We start from the raw sequence: 20358 nt of genomic DNA, 5'->3' as shown, positions 1-20358 counted from the left end.
GTGTTCAACAGTGAAATCCATCCCCTGGAGGGAGATGGACCAGCGCAGCAATTTGGGATTCTCCCCTCTCATTTGCATTAGCCACCGGAGAGGTCGGTGGTCGGTTTGGACCTGGAAATGAGTCCCGAACAAGTAGGGCCTCAGCTTCTTCAGGGCCCAAACCACCGCGAAGGCCTCCCGCTCGATGGTGCTCCACCTTTGTTCTCGAGGGAGTAGCCTCCGGCTAATGAATGCCACTGGTCGGTCTAGGCCGTTCTCGTTCACCTGGGACAGGACAGCTCCGATGCCATGCTCGGACGCGTCCGTCTGGACTACAAACTCTCGTGAGTAGTCGGGGGCCTGTAGAACGGGGGCCGTGCACATGGCGTCTTTTAAGGTTTCGAACGCCTCTTGGCAGGCGGGGGTCCAGCTGACTCTCTTCGGTTGGCTTTTGGAGGTCAACTCCGTGAGGGGGGCTACGATGCTACCGTACCCCTTGATGAACCGGCGGTAGTACCCCGTAAGCCCTAGAAACGCCCGCACTTCCGTCTGGGTCGTGGGGGCCTCCCAGGCCACGATGGCATCGATCTTGGGCTGGAGGGGGGCTACGAGGCCGCTTCCGACCTGGTGCCCAAGGTAGACTACGGACCCCTGCCCGATCTGGCACTTGCTTGCCTTAAGGGTGAGACCTGCCCTCCTCAGGGCGGTCAGCACCGCCCAGAGGTGCTGGAGGTGCTCGGACCAGTGGGAACTGTATACTGCGATATCGTCCAGGTACGCAGCGCTGAACTCTTCCAACCCCGCCAGGACCTGGTTAACCAGCCTCTGGAAGGTGGCAGGGGCGTTCTTCATCCCGAAGGGCATCACCCGGAAATGGTAGTGACCATCCGGGGTGGAAAAAGCGGATCTTTCCTTAGCTCCCTCGGTGAGGGCGATCTGCCAGTAGCCACTGGTCAGGTCGAACGTGCTCAGGAACCGAGCAGCCCGAGGCGATCGATAAGCTCGTCGGCTCGGGGGATGGGATGAGCATCGGTTCTGGTGACTGCGTTGAGCCCGCGGTAGTCAACGCAGAACCTCAGCTCGGGAGCCACACCGGGGGCGGCTGCCTTCGGAACCAGGACCACGGGACTAGCCCAGGGGCTGTCAGAGGCTTCGACCACCCCGAGAGCTAGCATCTTCGATACCTCGGCCTTGATGCAGGCCCGAACTCTGTCAGGGACGCGGTAGGCTCTGTGCCGTACCGGTGGACTGTCCCCGGTGTCCACATCGTGGACGCACTAGCTGGTGACGCCGGGGGTGAGGGAGAAGAGGTCCGAGAACTGTCCCAACAACTGGCGACAGTCCTCGTGCTGCTCGGGGGAGAGGGAGGAGGAGAGCATCACTCCCCCTACGGAGCCATCTTTTTCTTGGGTGGACAGGAGATCGGGGAGAGGCTCCGTTTCTTCTTCCCCATCGTCCGTGGCGAGGAGTAAGCTCAACTCGGACCGGGCGAAGTGGGGCTTGAGGCGGTTCACATGGAGGACCCGCAAGGGGTTCCTGGGGGACTCTACATTGACGAGGTAGGTAACCTGACTCTTGCGTTCTACCACCTTGAAGGGCCCTGTCCACTTGTCTTGCAGGGCACAGGGCTCCACCGGGGCCATCACCCAGACCTGCTGTCCGGGCTGAAACTCGACCAGAGTGGCATTCTGATCATACCCCCGTTTCATCTCTTCTTGACTGGCCTCGAGGTTGGCCTCGGCCAGTTCTCTGAACTTCCTCGTCTGATTCCGGAGGGCCAGAATGTATCGAAATACATCCGGAGGGGGCTCTGGGGCCGCCGTCTCCCACCCTTCCTTGACCAGGGTGAGGGGTCCCCTGACGGGGTGTCCGTAGAGCAGTTCGAAGGGGCTGAACCCCACGGACTTCTGGGGGACTTCGTGGTACGCGAAGAGGAGACAGGGAAGGAGGACGTCCCATTTACGCCTCAGGGGCTCTTCGAGACCCATGATCATCCCCTTGAGGGTCCGGTTAAAGCGTTCCACGAGACCGTTACCCTGGGGGTGGTATGGGGTGGTAAATTTGTACGTCACCCCACACTGTTGCCACAGGGATTTCATGTATTTCGAAATGAAATTGGTCCCTCGGTCGCTGACGACTTCTCGGGGGAATCCCACCCGGGAGAAGATGGCCATGAGGGCCCGCCCCACTACGGGGGCGGTCACCGTTCGGAGGGGAATGGCTTCGGGGTAGCGAGTGGCATGGTCCACCAGGACGAGGATAAAGCGGTGGCCCAAGGATGTCCGGGGGTCGAGGGGGCCCGGGATGTCGATTCCCACCCGTTCAAAGGGGGTATTGACCACGGGGAAGGGTTGGAGAGGAGCCTTGCGCTTCCCTCCGCTCTTCCCGCTGGACTGACACGTGGGACAGGATTTACAATGGGCCTCCACATCGGAGCGCATGCCCGGGCAGTAGAAGTGGGTGACCAGGCGCTGGTACGTTTTGTCTTGGCCCAAGTGTCCCACCAGGGGTACATCATGGGCCAGGTTCAGAAGGAAGCCGCGGAAGCGTAGGGGGACCACTAGCACTCGGCCGGACCCTAGTTCGGCGGACTTTTGCTCGCTGTATAGGAGGCCGTTCTCCCAATAGATAAAGTGGGAGCCGGTCTGGTCACCGGCGGCCTGGGCGGCGGCCTGCTGCCGCAGCCCCACAAGGGAGGGACAGGAGGTCTGCTCCAAGCAGAACTCTTCTCGGGACGGTCCCCCTTCCTGGCGCCATTGGGCCAGCTCAGGAAGGTCGTCCAAGCTCGAGGTCGGTTCGACGTCGGGGCCGAGGGGCCCTGCGCCGGGAGGGAAGCTCTCCCCGGGGAATAGCTCAGGGGTCTCAAAGGATTCTGGGACCTCGGGGTCCTCGGGGGTAGCCGGTGCCACCTCTAAGGTCGCCCCTTCGGGGTGGCTCTTCGGGTGGTCATCGACCGGGTACTCACACAGGCCCACTCGGGCAGGCCCACCATCTCCAAGTGGGTCCTCTTCTCAACCCGCTGCCATGGGGAGCTCTCCAGATCGTTGCCGAGCAGGCAATCCACAGGCATGTCGGAGCGGACTGCCACTCGTAACTCCCCAGAGACGCCCCCCCACTCGAACGGGACTTAAGCTATCCGGCAGGTGCGGACGGAGTTATCGGCTGCGATCACCCTGCAGGAGATGTGGGGAACAATCTGGGCCTCAGTGACGAGGTGCCGTTTGACGGCGGTGATACTGGCCCCAGTATCCCGGAGCGCCCCTATGTGATGGCCATTGACAGTCACCTGCTGTCGGTATTTCTCGGTATTGTCGGGTAGGGGGGCTCCTGGGACCATCTCCCTATCACCCAGGGAGACTAACATCATGGCTGCGGGGTCAGTTCCCTCGAACTCCTCTTCTCCCCCCTCCTCTTCTAGGGCTACGGAGGTGATGTGGCGCACTGGGGGCCCTGCAGCGGTGGGCTTCTTGAACAGAGGGCAGCGGGGGTCATTGGCATAATGCCCTGGTTGCTGGCAATGATAGCAGGCTTGGCTGACTCGGGGCCCTGGTTTAGCTGGGGGAAACCCTGCGCGCGCTGTGGGAGGCGAGGTACCTGGCTGGTTTCTGGGGGGACTGCGCGGGGACCCTACCTGGGAACCCCGCTGTCTATTCTGATTCCCCCCTCCCCTCTGGCGGGACGATCCCTGTTCATTTCGGCCATAATCTCCCCCGGGCCCCCGGGGGACTCTGGTGCTCACCCAGCGATCAGCCTCGACGGCCAATTTCCGGGGGTCAGCCAACTTGCTGTCAAGGAGGTGCTGTCGGAGTTCCACAAAGCAATTTAGGGACAAATGTTCATAGGCAATGAGGTCTATGAGCCCCTCGAAGGTGGATACCTTGCTGCCCTTGATCCACCCCTCGAGGGCCCGGCTATAGAAATTGACATATTCTACCCATGTGGTGCCGGGGATCTTCTTGCAGTCTCTAAAGCGTTGGCGGTACATTTCAGGGGTGAGCCCGTACCTTGTGAGGAGGGCTTCTTTCATGTGGCTGTAGGAGGTCTGTTCGGCGGACGGGAGGTCGAGTAGGGTGTCTCTCCCCTCACTCAGGAATCGACCCCATAGCCCGGCTCCCCAATCTTTCTGCGGAACTCGGTGTGAGGTCATGGCGACCTCGTAGGCCTTGAACCATTGCTGGATGTCATCGTTTTTATAATATTCTTTGACCACATCCTTGGGGATGTGGACCTTGGGTTCCACTGGGGGACCAGACTCTCGGGTCGCTGCTGTTTTGCTGCCTTCGTTCCGGGCCTTTAGTTCTATTTCCAATAGGCTGCGCTCGTGCTCCAGCTGGAGCTTCTTTCCGTCATGTTCTCGCTGGAGTTTCTTTTCCTCCAGTTCTCCTTGCAGCCGCAACTGCTCGATGGCTAGCTTTTTCTCGGCCAGCTTGAGTTCTCCTTCCATCTTCAAACGGGCTAGTTCTAGCTCGTGGTTTCGGTTGCGCTCTCGGTCGGTCATCTCTTCCCGGGATAGGCCTCTTTCCGTGCTGGGAGTCCGCATCGGGGACTCTGCTCTTTCTTGCTCTGGGGCGTGGGTTTCGATCAGGGGTGCTCCCCCTCCAGCGACTTCTGCCGGTGCTGGAGGTTTGGCTCCGGCCTCCACCCAGGCTGTTAGAGCTTGTTGAAAGTCCTCTTTGGTGTTTAATCCCATCGACGGGATATGGAGATCTTTGCAGAATTGTTTGAGCTCACGGTGAGAATAGTCTTTCAGGAGTTCCATCTGGAAGGTGGTCTCGTCGTTCGTGAGGCTCATGGTTGTTCTTCGTTCGGGTAGTGTGTCAGTGCTGTATGATCCCTAGACGTAGGTTCTTATCCCACCGCTGCCACCAATGTTGGAAGGGGCGATCTCAGAGGGCCAGGTTATGCTCACCCAGTCACCCCAAGACCCACCTCTCCCACAGAACATGCCGAGTCTTGATTGTGAGGTCCCCACCGGGGAGGACTTCGGGTCTAGGATCGTACACACTGAGCTCACACCACACTACGGACAGACACCACACCGTTGGGTTGAAGTAACAAGTTCTTTTATATAAGAAAGGAACGAAGGAAACACTCTTATGTACACAGGGGTCGAGGGACCACAAAGTCGTTGTGGAATCGGGAAGGGGGGAAGCGGGACAGTCTTTTAGTCTCTGGGTCCGTACGAGGCGTACCCTACGCACAGCTCTCAATCCTCGAGCCGGGGGGTACGGGATGATGGTCGTACTGGCTGCCTCACCTCCGTCGAGTCGGCTCGGTCGTGATAGTGGTCTCGATGGTCCAGCCGGACCAGAGCACTCCTCGAGCCGCGACGAGGTCAGCAGGGCTCGATCTGGTGAAGTTCGTGAGGAGCCGCGACAGCGTCAGCAGGGCTCCGATGGTTCAGTTCAGCTTGAGCCGCGACAGTGTCAGCAGGGCTCCGATGGTTCGGTTCAGCTCGAGCCGCGACAGCGTCAGCAGGGCTCCGATGGTGATAGTTCAGCTTGAGCCGTGACAGTGTCAGCAGGGCTCCGATGGTGATAGTTCAGCTTGAGCCGCGACAGTGTCAGCAGGGCTCCGATGGTGATAGTTCAGCTTGAGCCGCGACAGCGTCAGCAGGGCTCTCAGGTTCCAGATGAGTTCTTCTTAGAGTCAGCCGCGATCAGATCAGCAGGGCTTCAGGTCCAAGATACAACTGCCCGCTAGTTGTCGGGCGGGCCCAGTTATAGTTCTTCTGCTCTTTGATCTCCGGACCCTCGCAGGCGGAGGTCTCAGGCCCTGGGGGCTGGTCATTGGCGAGGTCCGGCGGTTGGTTCTTTGATCCCGTTGCAAGATGGGTCCGGGAATGCCCAGACGCCCAGCGGGTCTGGAGCCAGCCCTCGGGGAGGCCAGAAGGGTGATCGAAACGGGCCCACAGGGGAGGGCCAAAGGTGTGATGGATACCAGGTCCTCAGGGGGGGCCGGAGGTGCTATCGAAACTCCCCGGCTTATCTCACTTGGGGAGCCCTTTACCCCCTGGCGGGGGACTGGCGCGCCTTTGGAGTCTGAGTTTCGCTGGGGCCGGGGTCACGCTAGGCCCAGGGAGACAGGGGTGTCGGGAAGGGAAGATGGCGTCCGGGCCTTGCGGGGCCTGCCAGGTCAGGCGCTCGGAGCCGGCGAGGAGCGGGAAAGGCAGGCCTGGTCGGGGTTCTCGGGGGATCTAGGTGTACGGGGAGTATGACGACCAGGCTCGGGGTTCAGGCTACCCTCACGGGGATGCTGCGCAGGGGTCTCGGGGTGCAGGCCTACGCTCGCAGGGTGTGGAGGGACAGAGGTGCACCACGCCACGAGGCCGGGTCCAACACCCGTCATCGTGACCGCCAGTGTCGTGTGCGCCGGTGCCACCTCCCAGAGGGTATCCTCCACACTCTTGACTCTGTCCGATAACTTGGAATGGTCAGCACGTAGAAGGCCAAGCCCCGTCGCCACCTGCGCAATATCCTGCTGCAGGGCAGATCGGGATTCCGCAATGGCCTCCAAGATCTTATCGAATTGCTGCTGCAGCCTCGATTCCTGTGGCGGTCCCCGCTGTCCCGTTTCCGTCGGGGGTGGGTGCTCGGCATCTGAGGGCTGGTGCTCTTCATCCTTTCTCCAGGGCTTGACCATAGTCCCAGCCCTTGGGCCGCTCCACTGGGCCACCGGGCACACTCGCCACCAACCTCAATGCTCAATCGGTGTCCAGGCATGATCAGGGTGGTACAGGGAGAGAGGGGGGTACCCCACTAGAGATCCTGTCGCAACAGGCCAGGCTCTCAGCAATGCATCAACAGTCTCCAGCAGGTAGTAAGCACCCGTCGACCAATACAGCGTGTGCCACACCCTCGGCGCCACCTCTAGTCGAAGGCCATGCCGCTTCTCTTCTGTGGCTGGGCAGTATCTCCAGCCCGGGGGTCATCCAGGGCTCCACCACAAGCACTTCCAAAACCTCCACAACAGGACCCCACGGCACAGACACCAAGGTCGGATCAACTCAATGCAATCGGGCTAATTGCTCGTGGCGTCACTCCATTTCCGATGCAGCCCTCATCGCTGCCATTTTAGGAGCCTCGAGCGGCGTAGTCGCAGCTCAAGTCCTCACTCCGATATCTCGTCCTCCACCGTTTAACGGGGTGAAAGAGTGCCAGATCAGCTCTAGCCCACGTTACCAACCCCCGATTAGCATTCGGGGGGGTGCCGGGGGTCCGTTAATCAGGATAACTGTGGGGTTCCTCAACAGAACTCAGCGCTCACACGTCTCCTCGCCTCAGCATCCAAGCCATGCCCCCCGCTGGGGGTAGTCACCATGATGGTCTTTAGTGTTTTCAGACGGACTGTGCCGTGAGCCATTGAGAAAGGTTATGTTGACATTTTTCACGTGAACGTCAGTAGGAATACAACTATGTTTTGCAATTCTTTTTCTTTTCCTTTGTATATGTTAATCGCGCTGATACCCACGGTTCTGGCTAGCGCTATATAAAACTTTATAAATAAAAAAAATAAAAAAACTCCCCCGGGACCGCCACCCCCAGGGCTTTATGATTGTGTGGGCTCACGCCCCCCCCCCCGCAGCCCCGGGGACTGCCACCCCCGGGGCGTCTTTAAAATGGGTGGGGGGCTCTCAGGCCCCCCTGCCCCGGGGACCGCCACCCCCAGGGCTTTAAAAAATGAATGGCTGGGGGCTTACAGCCCCCTGCGGCCCCGGGGACTGCCACCCCCGGGGCTTTATTTAAAAAAAAAATACCCTGTGTGGGGGGGTTCAAGCCCCCTACACGCCCTGGGGACCGCAACCTCCCCGGGGCACTAAATATTCAAATTGGGGGGTCTGTGATGGACCCCCCCAGCCCCGGGGATCACCATCCCCTGGGGCTTTGTAAAATGTGGGAGGGGGGCCGTGCAGCCCCCCTCCTGGAGCCTTGTCGTGACACTTGGAACCACCACCCCCCAGGGCCGGCTCCTGCAGTGTCCTGGCGTGCCCACCCGCGGGACACTGTAGTTTGCAATGACAGGGTGGGAGCCTCGCAGCTCCCACCCTGTCATTGCAAACTGCTTTGCTATTTGGAAGAGAGAGCAGGAAACCTACTCTCTCTTCCAAATAGCAAAGCAAATTGCTTTTCCACAGGGGAAGCTGCATCTTAGCAGCTCCCCGTGTGGAAAAGCAATGCCGGCTCCCGCAGGAGGCGGGGGGCCAGCGGGACCGTGGGGGGATTGCGGACCACCCCACGGTCCCCAACGTAGTGGGCCAGCCCCGGGGGATGGGGTTCCCAGAGCTAGTAGTGGACCGGGAGGGGGGCCACGAGGCCCCCTGCTCAAATTATTAAAAAAATATATTTTTAAAAAGCCAAAGGCCGGCCCCGGGGGATGGGGTCAACGGGGCCAGAAGGAGGGGGGCAAGGCAGTCCGCTCCTAAAAAATATTAGAAAAAAGAAAGGGCCTTGCCCCAGGGAATGGGGCCCCCGGGGCTGATTAAGGCCTCGGGAGGGGTGCCATGCGGCCCCTTTCCCAATTTTTTAATTTTTAAAGAAAAAATTAGGGGGCAGGCCCTGGGGGATGGGGTCCCCAGGGCCCAAAAATGAGAAAAAAGGGGGCTACGCAGCCCCCCTTCTTAAATAAATGAAAACAAAAATACTGGCATCGTGCCGATGGCCACGCCCCACTCCTTTCAGCACTTTGCAGATTAGGAACTAATTCCCCCTGAATACTGGGGGTCCCTGGGGGCCAACTAGCCCACCAGAGTGGTGTTCTGAGGCCATGCTCCTTTTTACACCTCTGCAACGCAGCTCTGTGGCACTTAGTGGAGGTAGCTGGTGGGCTAGTTGCACCCCAGGGACCCTCAGGATTCAAGAGGAGTTAATCCCCCAATTTGAAACGCGCCAATGGGCGCGTTTGCATAGTGGTGAAGGGAGGTGGCGGGGCCTGAGTTCACATGTGTGCAAACACACCCTGTGGCGCGGTTTAAGTTGGGGAATTGATTTCTCCTCTGAACACCTCTCTGCAATGCAGCCTCCTGATGCATACTGGAGGTACCTGGTGGGCTAGTTGGCCCCCAGGGACCCACAGGATTGAGGAGGAATTAATTCTCTAACTTAAAACGCACCTCAGGCTACGCCCCCTTCCTTCACAAATGTGCAAATGTGCCCGTGGCGTGTTTTAAGTTGGGGAATTAATTCTCTTTCAATACTGAGGGTCCCTGAGGGCCAAATAGCCCAACAGGTTTCTCTAGTATGTGCCAGGGAGCTGCGTTGCAGACAGGTGTTCAGAGGCCATGCCCTTTTTACACCTAACTTCAACACAGCTTTGTGGCGCTTATTGGAGGTACCTAGTGGGCTAGTTGGACCCTAGAGACCCTCAGGATTCAAGGGGACTTAATCTCCCAACTTAGAACGGCCACACAGCATGTTTACATAGTGGCGAAGGGAGGAGATGGGGCCTGAGGTGACGTGTGCAAACACGCCCTGTGGCACGTTTTAAGTTGGGGAAAAATTCCCCTTCAATCCTGAGGGACCCTGGGGGCCAACTAGACCACCAGGTGCTTCCAGTAAGCACCACTGCGCTTCTTTGCTGACAGGTGGTCTAGGCCGTGCCCCTTTTTACATCTCTCTGCTTAGCAGCTCCGTGGCACTTACTAGATGTACCTAGTGGGCTAGTTGAACCCTAGAGGCCCTCAGGATTGAAGGGGAATTATTTCCCCAACTTAAAACGCGCCACAGGGCGTGTTTGCACAGTGGTGAAGGGAGGGGATGGTGTAGGAAAGTGGCTCTATATATACTGGACCAAAGTAAAATCAGCCGAACTACGAATTTCGATTTACTCACCTGTTACCAGGAGAGACCTCAGTGCTGCATCTTTGAGCCCAGTAATGATCCTGAAAAGTAATTCTAACCGTACTTACCAGTAACTTGAATTTCCTTCCATAGGCTTACATTGACTGGTTTCACTTGGAAATTTTTCTGTGTGGAGTTTTGAAAATGTAAAATATTACTCTAAAATCAGCAGAAATACGAATTCCAATTTACTCACCTGTTATCAGGAGAGACCTCAGTGCTGCATCTTTTAGCCCAGCACTGACCCTGAAACGTAATTCTAAACGTACTTAGCAGTAACTTGTATTTCTTTCCATAGGAATCCCTTGTCTGGTTTTCACCAGAAAAGTTTCTGTCGATTTTCACAAACTACAAATATTCCTTAAAAATCGCCTGTATAACTTAAACGCATTCTTTCAACTCTTTACAGGAGATGCACCAGTGCTGGATCCAGGATCCACCACTGAGGAAGAAAAAGTAAGGCTAACACTACTTACCTGCTAAGTGAATTTCCTCCCGTGGCAACTTTTAAAATACAATAATATTCCTTAAAAATCACTACTGTAACCAAAACAGTTTTACTCGACTGTTTACAGGAAATGTCCCAGGACTGAATCTAGGATCCAGTCCTGTGGCTAGAAAAGTAATCCATAAAGTAACTAATTGCATTTAACTAGAAATTCACATTCAGCTCAATGTTGCATTGTGTTTGAAATTGTGTTGCCCATTGCAACAACTGTAACCACTGTTCTTAAAAGTCTATTACCTATTTGCAAAGTATTTAAACTAAAGTAATTCATTCTGAGAAAGTATATTTTGTAATGTAATGTATAATGTAATTATAATGTAGTTTAAAAAATAAAATATCTAAAAATAAATAGTTTAAAACAAGTAGTGAATCAGTATAAAAAAAAATAATGATAACAATTAATACATTTAAAAATTGTCATTTACAAAACCTTTGAAATTCACTGAAAAAACCACAGGCTTCACCCACGTTATAGTTAGGGGATCGGCGAGGGCTTTGTGGTCCATAGCGGCGGCCCGCCTCGAGGCAAAGCTCCGGTCAGGAGGAGGGGGTAATCTGTATTGGAAACCAAAAATTGGAAGCCAAGGGAGGGGAAGACAGAGCAATCAGGAAGCGATTAAGGCACAGAAAAAGGCAGAGTTTGTGAAAGCGCAATAAGGATTGCAAATTCAGCGCTAGCAAAAATACCAGCCAGGAAACATAGCTAATAATAATCATAATAGTGAATCATTAGGGATACAAGTTAAAAGTGTTGTGTTAGCAAAATACTAAACAAATTAAAAGCATTCTGTTAGGAAAACACATTTTGTTGCCTGCCCGCCACCCTTGCGGAAGACGGGACTGCCCGCCTTAAGAGCGGGGGTCCCGAAGTCTGCACTGTGGCGGGCGCATCCCCCATTTTTAACATTGTGGCGGGCGGTGCTCACTGCACCGCCCGCCACAATGTTAAAAATGAATGCGCGCATTTGCATAAACAAATCGGCAGGCACCACGAGGTGCCTGCCGCTTTGTTTATGCAAATGCTGGGGGGTACGACAGGTACCCCCCGTGTGCATCCCCCACCCCTCCTTCACTCTGGGGGCCTGCAGGGGGCCCCCAGAGTGAAGACCGCATGCCTTTCCGTGGCGGCAGGCATCCGATTTGGCCCATGAGACACCGCCACCATATTAATCCTTTTCCGCCCCGACCTCAAGGCGACCGGGGCGGAAAAGCGGCGGACGGCCTTTCCGTCCGCCGCGGTCCCCCCCCGCCATACAAATATGGCGGGGGGCATTCCGGAATGGATGTCGGGCGGATTGCCTCCGCCAAGCCGGCGGTGGCTACCGCCAGACTGGCGGAGGCAATCCTCCCGACATCGTAATGAGCCCCATAGAATGAGAGCAAGTAAGAGCAACTTATCTGCTTGTGAGCCGCATTTAAAAGAGGCAGCTCTTTTGTTGCTCAAGTCTTTTATTGAACATGTTTTGTCACTGTATTCTAGATCTTTCTTTTATGATGCATAGGAGTGCTGGACTGATCGTAGGGTCCTTTGGGGTGCATGGAATGTGAGTCAGCTATTCAGGTATGCTGGTCTGGTGTTGTAGAGGGCTTTGTGTGCATGGGGGAGAATCTTGAAGGTGATTCTTGCCTCGATGGGGAGCCAGTGGAGTGTGCACTGGTGCTAGGTGATGTGGCTGGTGCTCGGGACCGCCCGCCTTAAGAGCGGGGGTCCCGAAGTCTGAACAGTGGCAGGCGCATCCCCCATTCTTAACATTGTGGCGGGCGGTGCTCACTTCACTGCCCGCCACAATGTTAAAAATGAATGCGCGCATTTGCATAAACAAAGCGGCAGGCACCGCGCGGTGCCTGCGCTTTGTTTATGCAAATGCTGGGGGGTACGACAGGTACCCCCGTGTGCACCCCCCACCCCTCCTTCACTCTGGGGGCCCGTACGGGCCCCCCAGAGTGAAGACCGCATGCCTTTCCATGGTGGCAGGCATCCGATTTGGCCCATGAGACACCGCCACCAAATTAATCCTTTTCCGCCCCGGCCGCAAGGCGACCGGGGTGGAAAAGCGGCGGACGGCCTTTCCGTCCGCCGTGGTCCCCCCGCCATACTAATATGGCGGGGGCATTCCGGGGGGGATGTCGGGCGGAATGCCTCCGCCAGACTGGCGGAGGCAATCTGCCCGACATCGAAATGAGCCCCATAGAATGAGAGGAAGTAAGAGCAACTTATCTGCTTGTGAGCCGCATTTAAAAGAGGCAGCTCTTTTGTTGCTCAAGTCTTTTATTGAACATGTTTTGTCACTGTATTCTAGATCTTTCTTTTATGAAGCATAGGAGTGCTGGACTGATCGTAGGGTCCTTTGGGGTGCATGGAATGTGAGTCAGCTATTCAGGTATGCTGGTCTGGTGTTGTAGAGGGCTTTGTGTGCATGGGGGAGAATCTTGAAGGTGATTCTTGCCTCGATGGGGAGCCAGTGGAGTGTGCGCTGGTGCTAGGTGATGTGGCAGTGTTGTGGCAGGTTGATGATTAGTCTGGCGTTGGCAATCTGGATGTTTTGAAGTTTATGGGTGAGGTTTTTGTTGATTCCAGAGGAAGCGTGCTTTGCCCTAGTCAAGTCTGCTGGTGACGAGGGCATGTGTGTCAGTCTTTCTGTGTTAGGTGGGAGGATACATTTGAAGGTCTTGCATAGGATGTGGACGGTGTGGAAGCAGGAGGATGCGACACAGTTAATCTGGTGGTCTATTTTGAGTTCAGATTCCAGGATGAGTCCGAGGTTGCATGCATAATCCGTGGGGGTGGGCGGGCTTCCGAAGGCGGGGGGCCACCAGGTATCGTTCCAGGCCCATGATGAGTACTTCTCTTTTGTCCGTGTTGAGTTGTAGACAGCTGCTCTTCATCAATTTGGCGACTGCTTCCATGCCTTCTTGAAAGTTTTGTTTAGCTGCATTGGGTTCATTGGATAGGGAGAGGATGAGTTGATTGTCGTCTGTGTATGAAACAATATTGAGTTTGTGAGTTCTGACGATGGGGGCAAGCAGAACCATGTAGATGTTGAACAATGTGGAGCTGAATGAGGATCCTTGGAGGACTCCGCAGGTAGTCGGTTTGGAGTCTGAAAGGAAGGGAGGGAGTCTAACCCACTGCGTTTTGCCGGAGTGGAACGAGCGGGTCCAATCGAGGGCCTTGTCCCAGATCCCTGCATCATGAGGTCTGTGTGACCTGTGTGTTAGGGTGCAGTGGGAGACCATGTCGAAGGCCGCTGAAAGGTCGAGGAGGATGAGGCTACTGTCACTCATCTGTCCAGGAGGAAGCGGATGTCAGAGAGGAGGCTGAAGGCAAGCCTCTTCTTCAGAGGAGTTCCCCCCTCACCAGGATCATTTCCCCACTGGCCCTCCCTACTCTAAATTGGCACTCTGCTCCTTCCCGTGCGGTTCATCCCCCACAGATACCTAAAATGAAGCCCCACAGCCGGGCCCCTCCCTCCCTTCCATAGAGTTCTACAAGCACTTTGGGGCCCATTAGGATGGCGCGTGGGCTGCCCCCACCAGGCTGGCGGTAGCCACCGCTGGCCTGGCGGGGGCAATCCGCCTGCCATCCTTGCCCTAAAGTCCCCGCGTCATATTAGGATGGCGGGGGGGCCACGGCGAACGGAAAGACCTAACATGGTGGCGGTGTCTATTAGACACCGCCAGCCATATTAGGATTGGCCAGGATGGATGCCTTTCCGTGGCGGAAAGGCATGTGGTCTTCACTTCGGTGGCCCCGTGGGGGCCCCCAAAGTGAAGTAGAGGTGGGGGTGCACACGGGGGAAGGGGTACCTGTGGTACCCCCCAGCATTTGCCTTTACAAAGCGGCAGGCAATAATGCATCTTTAGCATTGTGGCGGGCGGTGCTGAGAGCACCGCCTGACACAATGCTAAAGATGCATGATGCGCCCGCCACTGTGGCGGGCGTTTCCTAATCCCCCCCCCCACCGGGACCCCCGCCCTTATGGCGGGCGGTCCCTACTACCGATAGGATGGCGGGCGGACTGAGTCCGCCCGTCATCCTAATGGCCCCCTTTGTATTGCATTGTATTGTAATTGCATTTATATAGCCCTTACTGTTGGGTTTTGACTTATCGCCTCCGGTGACCATGGCAGCTAGCCTGTCACGGTCTAACGATATGCAAAACACATGAACAAATGAATGAATGAATAAATGCATACATAAATTAATGAGTTGCTAAATAAATAAATAAATACATGCATACTGACAAAATATAGAATTAAAAAATATAGAGTACCTAAAATATCGATGACAAAATATCGAATGCAAAAATATCGAAGTCCTGTCTACAAACAGGTAAGTACAAAAATATCGAATCAAAAATATAGTTAAAAAAAATATAGTTAGTAAAAATATCGAATTTTTTTAAATATCTTAAAACTAATTTAAAATTAATAAAATAATAAATATAATGAACTAAAACACACTTAAAAATACTTAAATAACCTTAAAATAATTAAATAATTAATTTAAGTTAAAAAATAAACATACAATTTTATTTTTTAACACATATATATATTAACATAATTTTATTTTTTAACACATATATATATTAACATAATATTAATAAAAAATATACAATATTTTTACCGTAGGATAGCGGGAGAGTAAAATTTACTTTTACCACTCCAGTGAGTGCAACAGTAGGGTAAACGTTGGATAGCGTAGGGGTAAAAATTACTATTCCCACTCCGATGAGTGCAACAGTAGGGAAAGCGTTGTATAGCGTAGGGGTAAAAATTACTATTACCACTCCAGTGAGTGCAACAGTAGGTAAAGCATTGGAAAGCGGGAGGGTACAAATTACTATTCCCACTCCAGCGAGTGCAACAGTAGGGAAAGCTTTGGATAGCGTAGGGGTAAAAATTACGATTCCCACTCCAGTGAGTGCAACAGTAGAGAAAGCGTTGGATAGCGGGAGGCTAAAAATTACTATTCCCACTCCAGCGAGTGCAACAGTAGGGAAAGGGTTGGATAGCGTAGGGGTAAAAATTCATATTCCCACTCCAGAGAGTGCAACAGTAGGGAAAGCGTTGGATAGCGGTAGGGTAAAAATGACTATTCCCACTCCAGTGAGTGCAACAGTAGGGAAAGCGTTGGATAGCGTAGGGGTAATAATTACTATTCCCACTCCAGAGAGTGCAACAGTAGGGAAAGCGTTGGATAGCGTAGGGGTAACAATTACTATTCCCACTCCAGAGAGTGCAACAGTAGGGAAAGTGTTGGATAGCGCAGGGGTACAAATTACTATTCCCACTCCAGAGAGTGCAACAGTAGGAAAAGTAAAGATTTAATATATTAATACAAATTAATTAAATATCAATACCAAGAAAAAATGTATTAAAATAAATTACCAATTTAATATTATATAATAACAAATAAATATTAGTTAGTAAAATTAATTACCTATTAATACAAATAAATTAACAATTAACAATTAACAATACATTAAAAATCAATACCAATAAATAAATAAAAATGATTTACTTAATTACAATTAAATTACTTCCCACCCTATTCCCCTATAAGCCCACAACCCACTACAGAAAATAAATTAATAAAATTAACATAATTATCAATTAATCAATTAATACAAATTAATTACCAATTAAAAATTTATTAATTACCAATTAGTAAGTAATTAACAATTAATTCAAAATTAATACCAATAAATAAACATATTTAATTAATTACAATTAAACTACTTCCCACCTTATTCCCCTATAAACCCACAACCCGCTACGGAAAATAAATTATCATAATTATCAATTAATCAATTAATAAAAATGAATTACCAATTAAAAATTAATTATTCACCAATTAAAAATGTATTAACAAATAATTCAAAATAAATACCAATAAAATAATTAACATATTTAATTAATTACAATTAAATTACTTCCCACCCTATTCCCCTATAAACCCACAACCCGCTACAGATTTTTTAAAATAAAATAAACATAATTATCAATTAATCAATTAATAAAAATGAATTAGCTATCAAAAATTGATTACCAATTAAAAATTAATTAATTACCAATTAAAAATTAATTACCAATTAATTCAAAATGACTACCAATAAATAAATTAACATATTTAATTAATTACAATTAAATTACTTCGTACCCTATTCCCCTATAAACCCACAACCCGCTACAGAGTTAAATTACGCAAAAATTAAATAACATAAAAAACACTTTAAAAAAATCGATATTATTAAAAATTTGATATATTTTAATAACTATATTATATACTTCGATATTTTGACTTTCTATATTTAAAAAAACGATATTACATTACTTACCTTCAATTCAATATTTTTCACCACTATATTCTGTCCATTCGATATTTTGTCCATTCTATATTTTGACTTCGATATTATGTCTATTCTATATTTTTGATTCAATATTATGTCTGTATACCATGCATACATGAACGAATATATGCATACATAAATTGAAGTTTTGATGAATGAATAATTACATTCATACATGAATGAATGAATAATGAATGAGTTGATGAATAAATAAATAAATTCATGCATACACGAATGAGTGTATGAATGACTAAATAAATACATGCATACATTAACGATTGAGTAGATGAATAAATAAACGAATCTATGCAAACATAAATTAATGTGTGAATGAATGAATAATCAAATTCATGCATGAATGAATGAATCAATAAATAGGTGCATGCATACATAAACGAATGACTGGATGAATGAACAAATGATTGACTGCATCAGTGAACATGGCTAGTCCTTCGCTCAGTGTGTTATGCCGTCAGTTAGTGCTCCCAAGACTGAGTTCTGTATTTTTTACCCTCTGCAGGTGGACCAGATTCTAATCCATCAGAAGCGTGAGTACATTCTGTCATTTTACTTGACACAGACGAGGTGACTTATGCACAGTAAGACAAAGCACATATAAATACAGAGACTGCAAATACTCGCTCATGCACTTGAGTGCATTTGTAAGTCAGAATATTACATACAAAAACTTTGTTTTGCAAACACATCGAGGCCAGAACATTTGCTACCACAATATTGCGAAGGTCAATATTTATAGATTAGTATGGATTTATTGATGTTAACTTCGTATCTATGTGTCCTAAGGATATATATTTTACACAATAGTCTGGTAGAATACATTGTTTCTTCATTCACCTAAATGCCTGGGGTAGCGGAAGTGACTTACATACCTTTTGACCTTAATGACATCACAGGAAGTGACCCTTGATCCTGATTTTTTGCCATGAAGTCATGTGACATGCCCTTAACCATGATGACATCACAATAATTGACACTGATGAAGTTCCATTATAAGTGCATGATTAATATGTCAACACAATACAGGCACAGGTGTATTTTAGACCCGCCCATGTTACAGGGCTGACTTGATCTTTGAAAGTTCAGGAACATAATACTTGCCCTCCATTGTAGTGAGTGAGCAAAGCAAGAATGCAGACCTCTACTAGGGGGCTTATACCCCTGAGAACATTTTTAAAAGAATGTTATCAGGTACTGCATTTTAAAGCACAATTTCCACATACATTTTCTAAAAAAGAGCCCTAGGCTTTGAAAGGGCACTCCTAACATTTTCATACCCTTTCATGGTGTGCCGAGCAAGTGAAAGCGGGCAGTCCCCAAGAGCTGACTGCATTTAAAAAAAATGTGAAATGGATGCCCACTAATTTTCAAAAATCAGCTCCGTTGTGCCATGGCTAGCAAATTGTCATTGGTGCCCCCATATCCCATGGGTGCCCCCAGTATGCCAGAGCCAGAATATTTCCATTGATGCCATCCATAGTCCACAAGTGACCTTTATTTAAAAAATGACCTGGCATATCCGTGCCAACATTTTGTCATGGTTGCCCGCCATCAACACCCCCTTTTGTACCGCTTTTGGCCGCCATTAGTGTGGCAGGGTATGCTCAGACGTGAGTCCCTTGATCACTTTGCCATTGGATTCAAGCAAGCCGAGCTGAAGACGGCTGGAATGCCAGAAACCGGTCCTCGGAAGCTTGTTTCCGGTCCAGGGAAGGCATGGCTTGGCAGTTCGGGCTGGACTGTTCCCATGAGGCACAGGGTCAGACTGATTTGCATATAGCTATGTCTGAACTGGGGTGGCAGAGTGGGCTAAAGAACGGTGATGGATTAAACCCAGATCTTTTGACTGGGCGTGAGTGTTTGATTAAATCAGATGCTCCGTCCATCACCACCCCCTTTTGTACCGCTTTTAGCCGCCATAAGTGTGGCAGGGTATGCTCAGACGTGAGTCCCTTGCTCACTTTGCCACTGGTTTCAAGCAAGCCGGGCTGAAGACGGCTGGAATGCCAGAAACCGGTCCTCGAAGCTTGTTTCCGGTCCAGGGTAGGCATGGCTAGGCAGTTCGGGCTGGACTGTTCCCATGAGGCACAGGGTCAGACTGATTTGCATATAGCCATGTCTGAACAGGGGTGGCAGAGTGGGCTAAAGAACGGTGATGGATTAAACCCAGATCTTTTGACTGGGTGTGAGCGTTTGATTGATTCAGATGCTCCGTCCATCACCACCCCCTTTTGTACCGCTTTTGGTCGCCATAAGTGTGGCAGGGTATGCTCAGACGTGAGTCCCTTGCTCACTTTGCCACTGGATTCAAGCAAGCCGGGCTGAAGACGGATGGAATGCCAGAAACCGGTCCTCGGAAGCTTGTTTCCGGTCCAGGGAAGGCATAGCTTGGCAGTTCGGGCTGGACTGTTCCCATGAGGCACAGGGTCGGACTGATTTGCATATAGCCATGTCTGAACTGGGGTGGCAGAGTGGGCTAAAGAACGATGAGGGATTAAACCTAGATCTTTTGACTGGCTGTGAGTGTTTGATTGATTCAGATGCTCCATCCATCACCATCCCCTTTTGTACCGCTTTTGGTCGCCATAAGTGTGGCAGGGTATGCTCAGACGTGAGTCCCTTGCTCACTTTGCCACTGGATTCAAGAAAGCCGGGCTGAAGACGGCTGGAATGCCAGAAACCGGTCCTCGGAAGCTTGTTTCCGGTCCAGGGAAGGCATGGCTTGGCAGTTCGGGCTGGACTGTTCCCATAAGGCACAGGGTCAAACTGATTTGCACATAGCCATGTCTGAACTGGGGTGGCAGAGTGGGCTAAAGAACGGTGATGGATTAAACCCAGATCTTTTGACTGGGCGTGAGTGTTTGATTGAATCAGATACTCCGTCCATCACCACCCCCTTTTGTACCGCTTTTGGCCGCCATAAGTGTGGCAGGGTATGCTCAGACGTGACTCCCTTGCTCACTTTGCCACTGGATTCAAGCAAGCCGGGCTGAAGACGGCTGGAATGCAAGAAATCGGTCCTCGGAAGCTTGTTTCCGGTCCAGGGAAGGCATGGCTTGGCAGTTCGGGCTGGACTGTTCCCATGAGGCACAGGGTGAGACTGATTTGCATATAGCCATGTCTGAACTGGGGTGGCAGAGTGGGCTAAAGAACGGTGATGGATTAAACCCAGATCTTTTGACTGGGTGTGAGCGTTTGATTGATTCAGATGCTCCGTCCATCACCACCCCCTTTTGTACCGCTTTTGGCAGCCATAACTGTGGCAGGGTATGCTCAGACGTGAGTCCCTTGCTCACTTTGCCACTGGATTCAAGCAAGCCGGGCTGAAGACGGCTGGAATGCCAGAAACCGATCCTCGGAAGCTTGTTTGCGGTCCAGGGAAAGCATGGTTTGGCAGTTCGGGCTGGACTGTTCCCATGAGGCACAGGGTCAGACTGATTTGCATATAGCCATGTCTGAACTGGGGTGGCAGAGTGGGCTAAAGCACGGTGATGGATTAAACCCAGATCTTTTGACTGGCTGTGAGTGTTTGATTGATTCAGATGCTCCGTCCATCACCACCCCCTTTTGTACCGCTTTTGGCCGCCATAAGTGTGGCAGGGTATGCTCAGACGTGAGTCCCTTGCTCACTTTGCCACTGGATTCAAGCAAGCCGGGCTGAAGA

At 51.3% G+C, this 20358-nt stretch overlaps 1 protein-coding gene across 1 annotated transcript in view; it reads left to right on the top strand.

Moving 5' to 3' along the window:
• The window catches only part of LOC144798188 (uncharacterized), a 233882-nt gene that overhangs the window by 55324 nt on the left and 158200 nt on the right, over positions 1-20358 (top strand). The window contains exon 4 of the mRNA XM_078668936.1: positions 17197-17224. Within this exon, the coding sequence (XP_078525062.1) occupies positions 17197-17224 (28 nt within the window). The remainder of the gene's footprint in view (positions 1-17196; positions 17225-20358) is intronic.

Source organism: Lissotriton helveticus, chromosome 12 (assembly GCF_964261635.1).
Source record: "Lissotriton helveticus chromosome 12, aLisHel1.1, whole genome shotgun sequence".
Lineage (NCBI taxonomy): Eukaryota > Metazoa > Chordata > Amphibia > Caudata > Salamandridae > Lissotriton > Lissotriton helveticus.
This window is presented reverse-complemented; position numbering and strand designations above follow the sequence as displayed.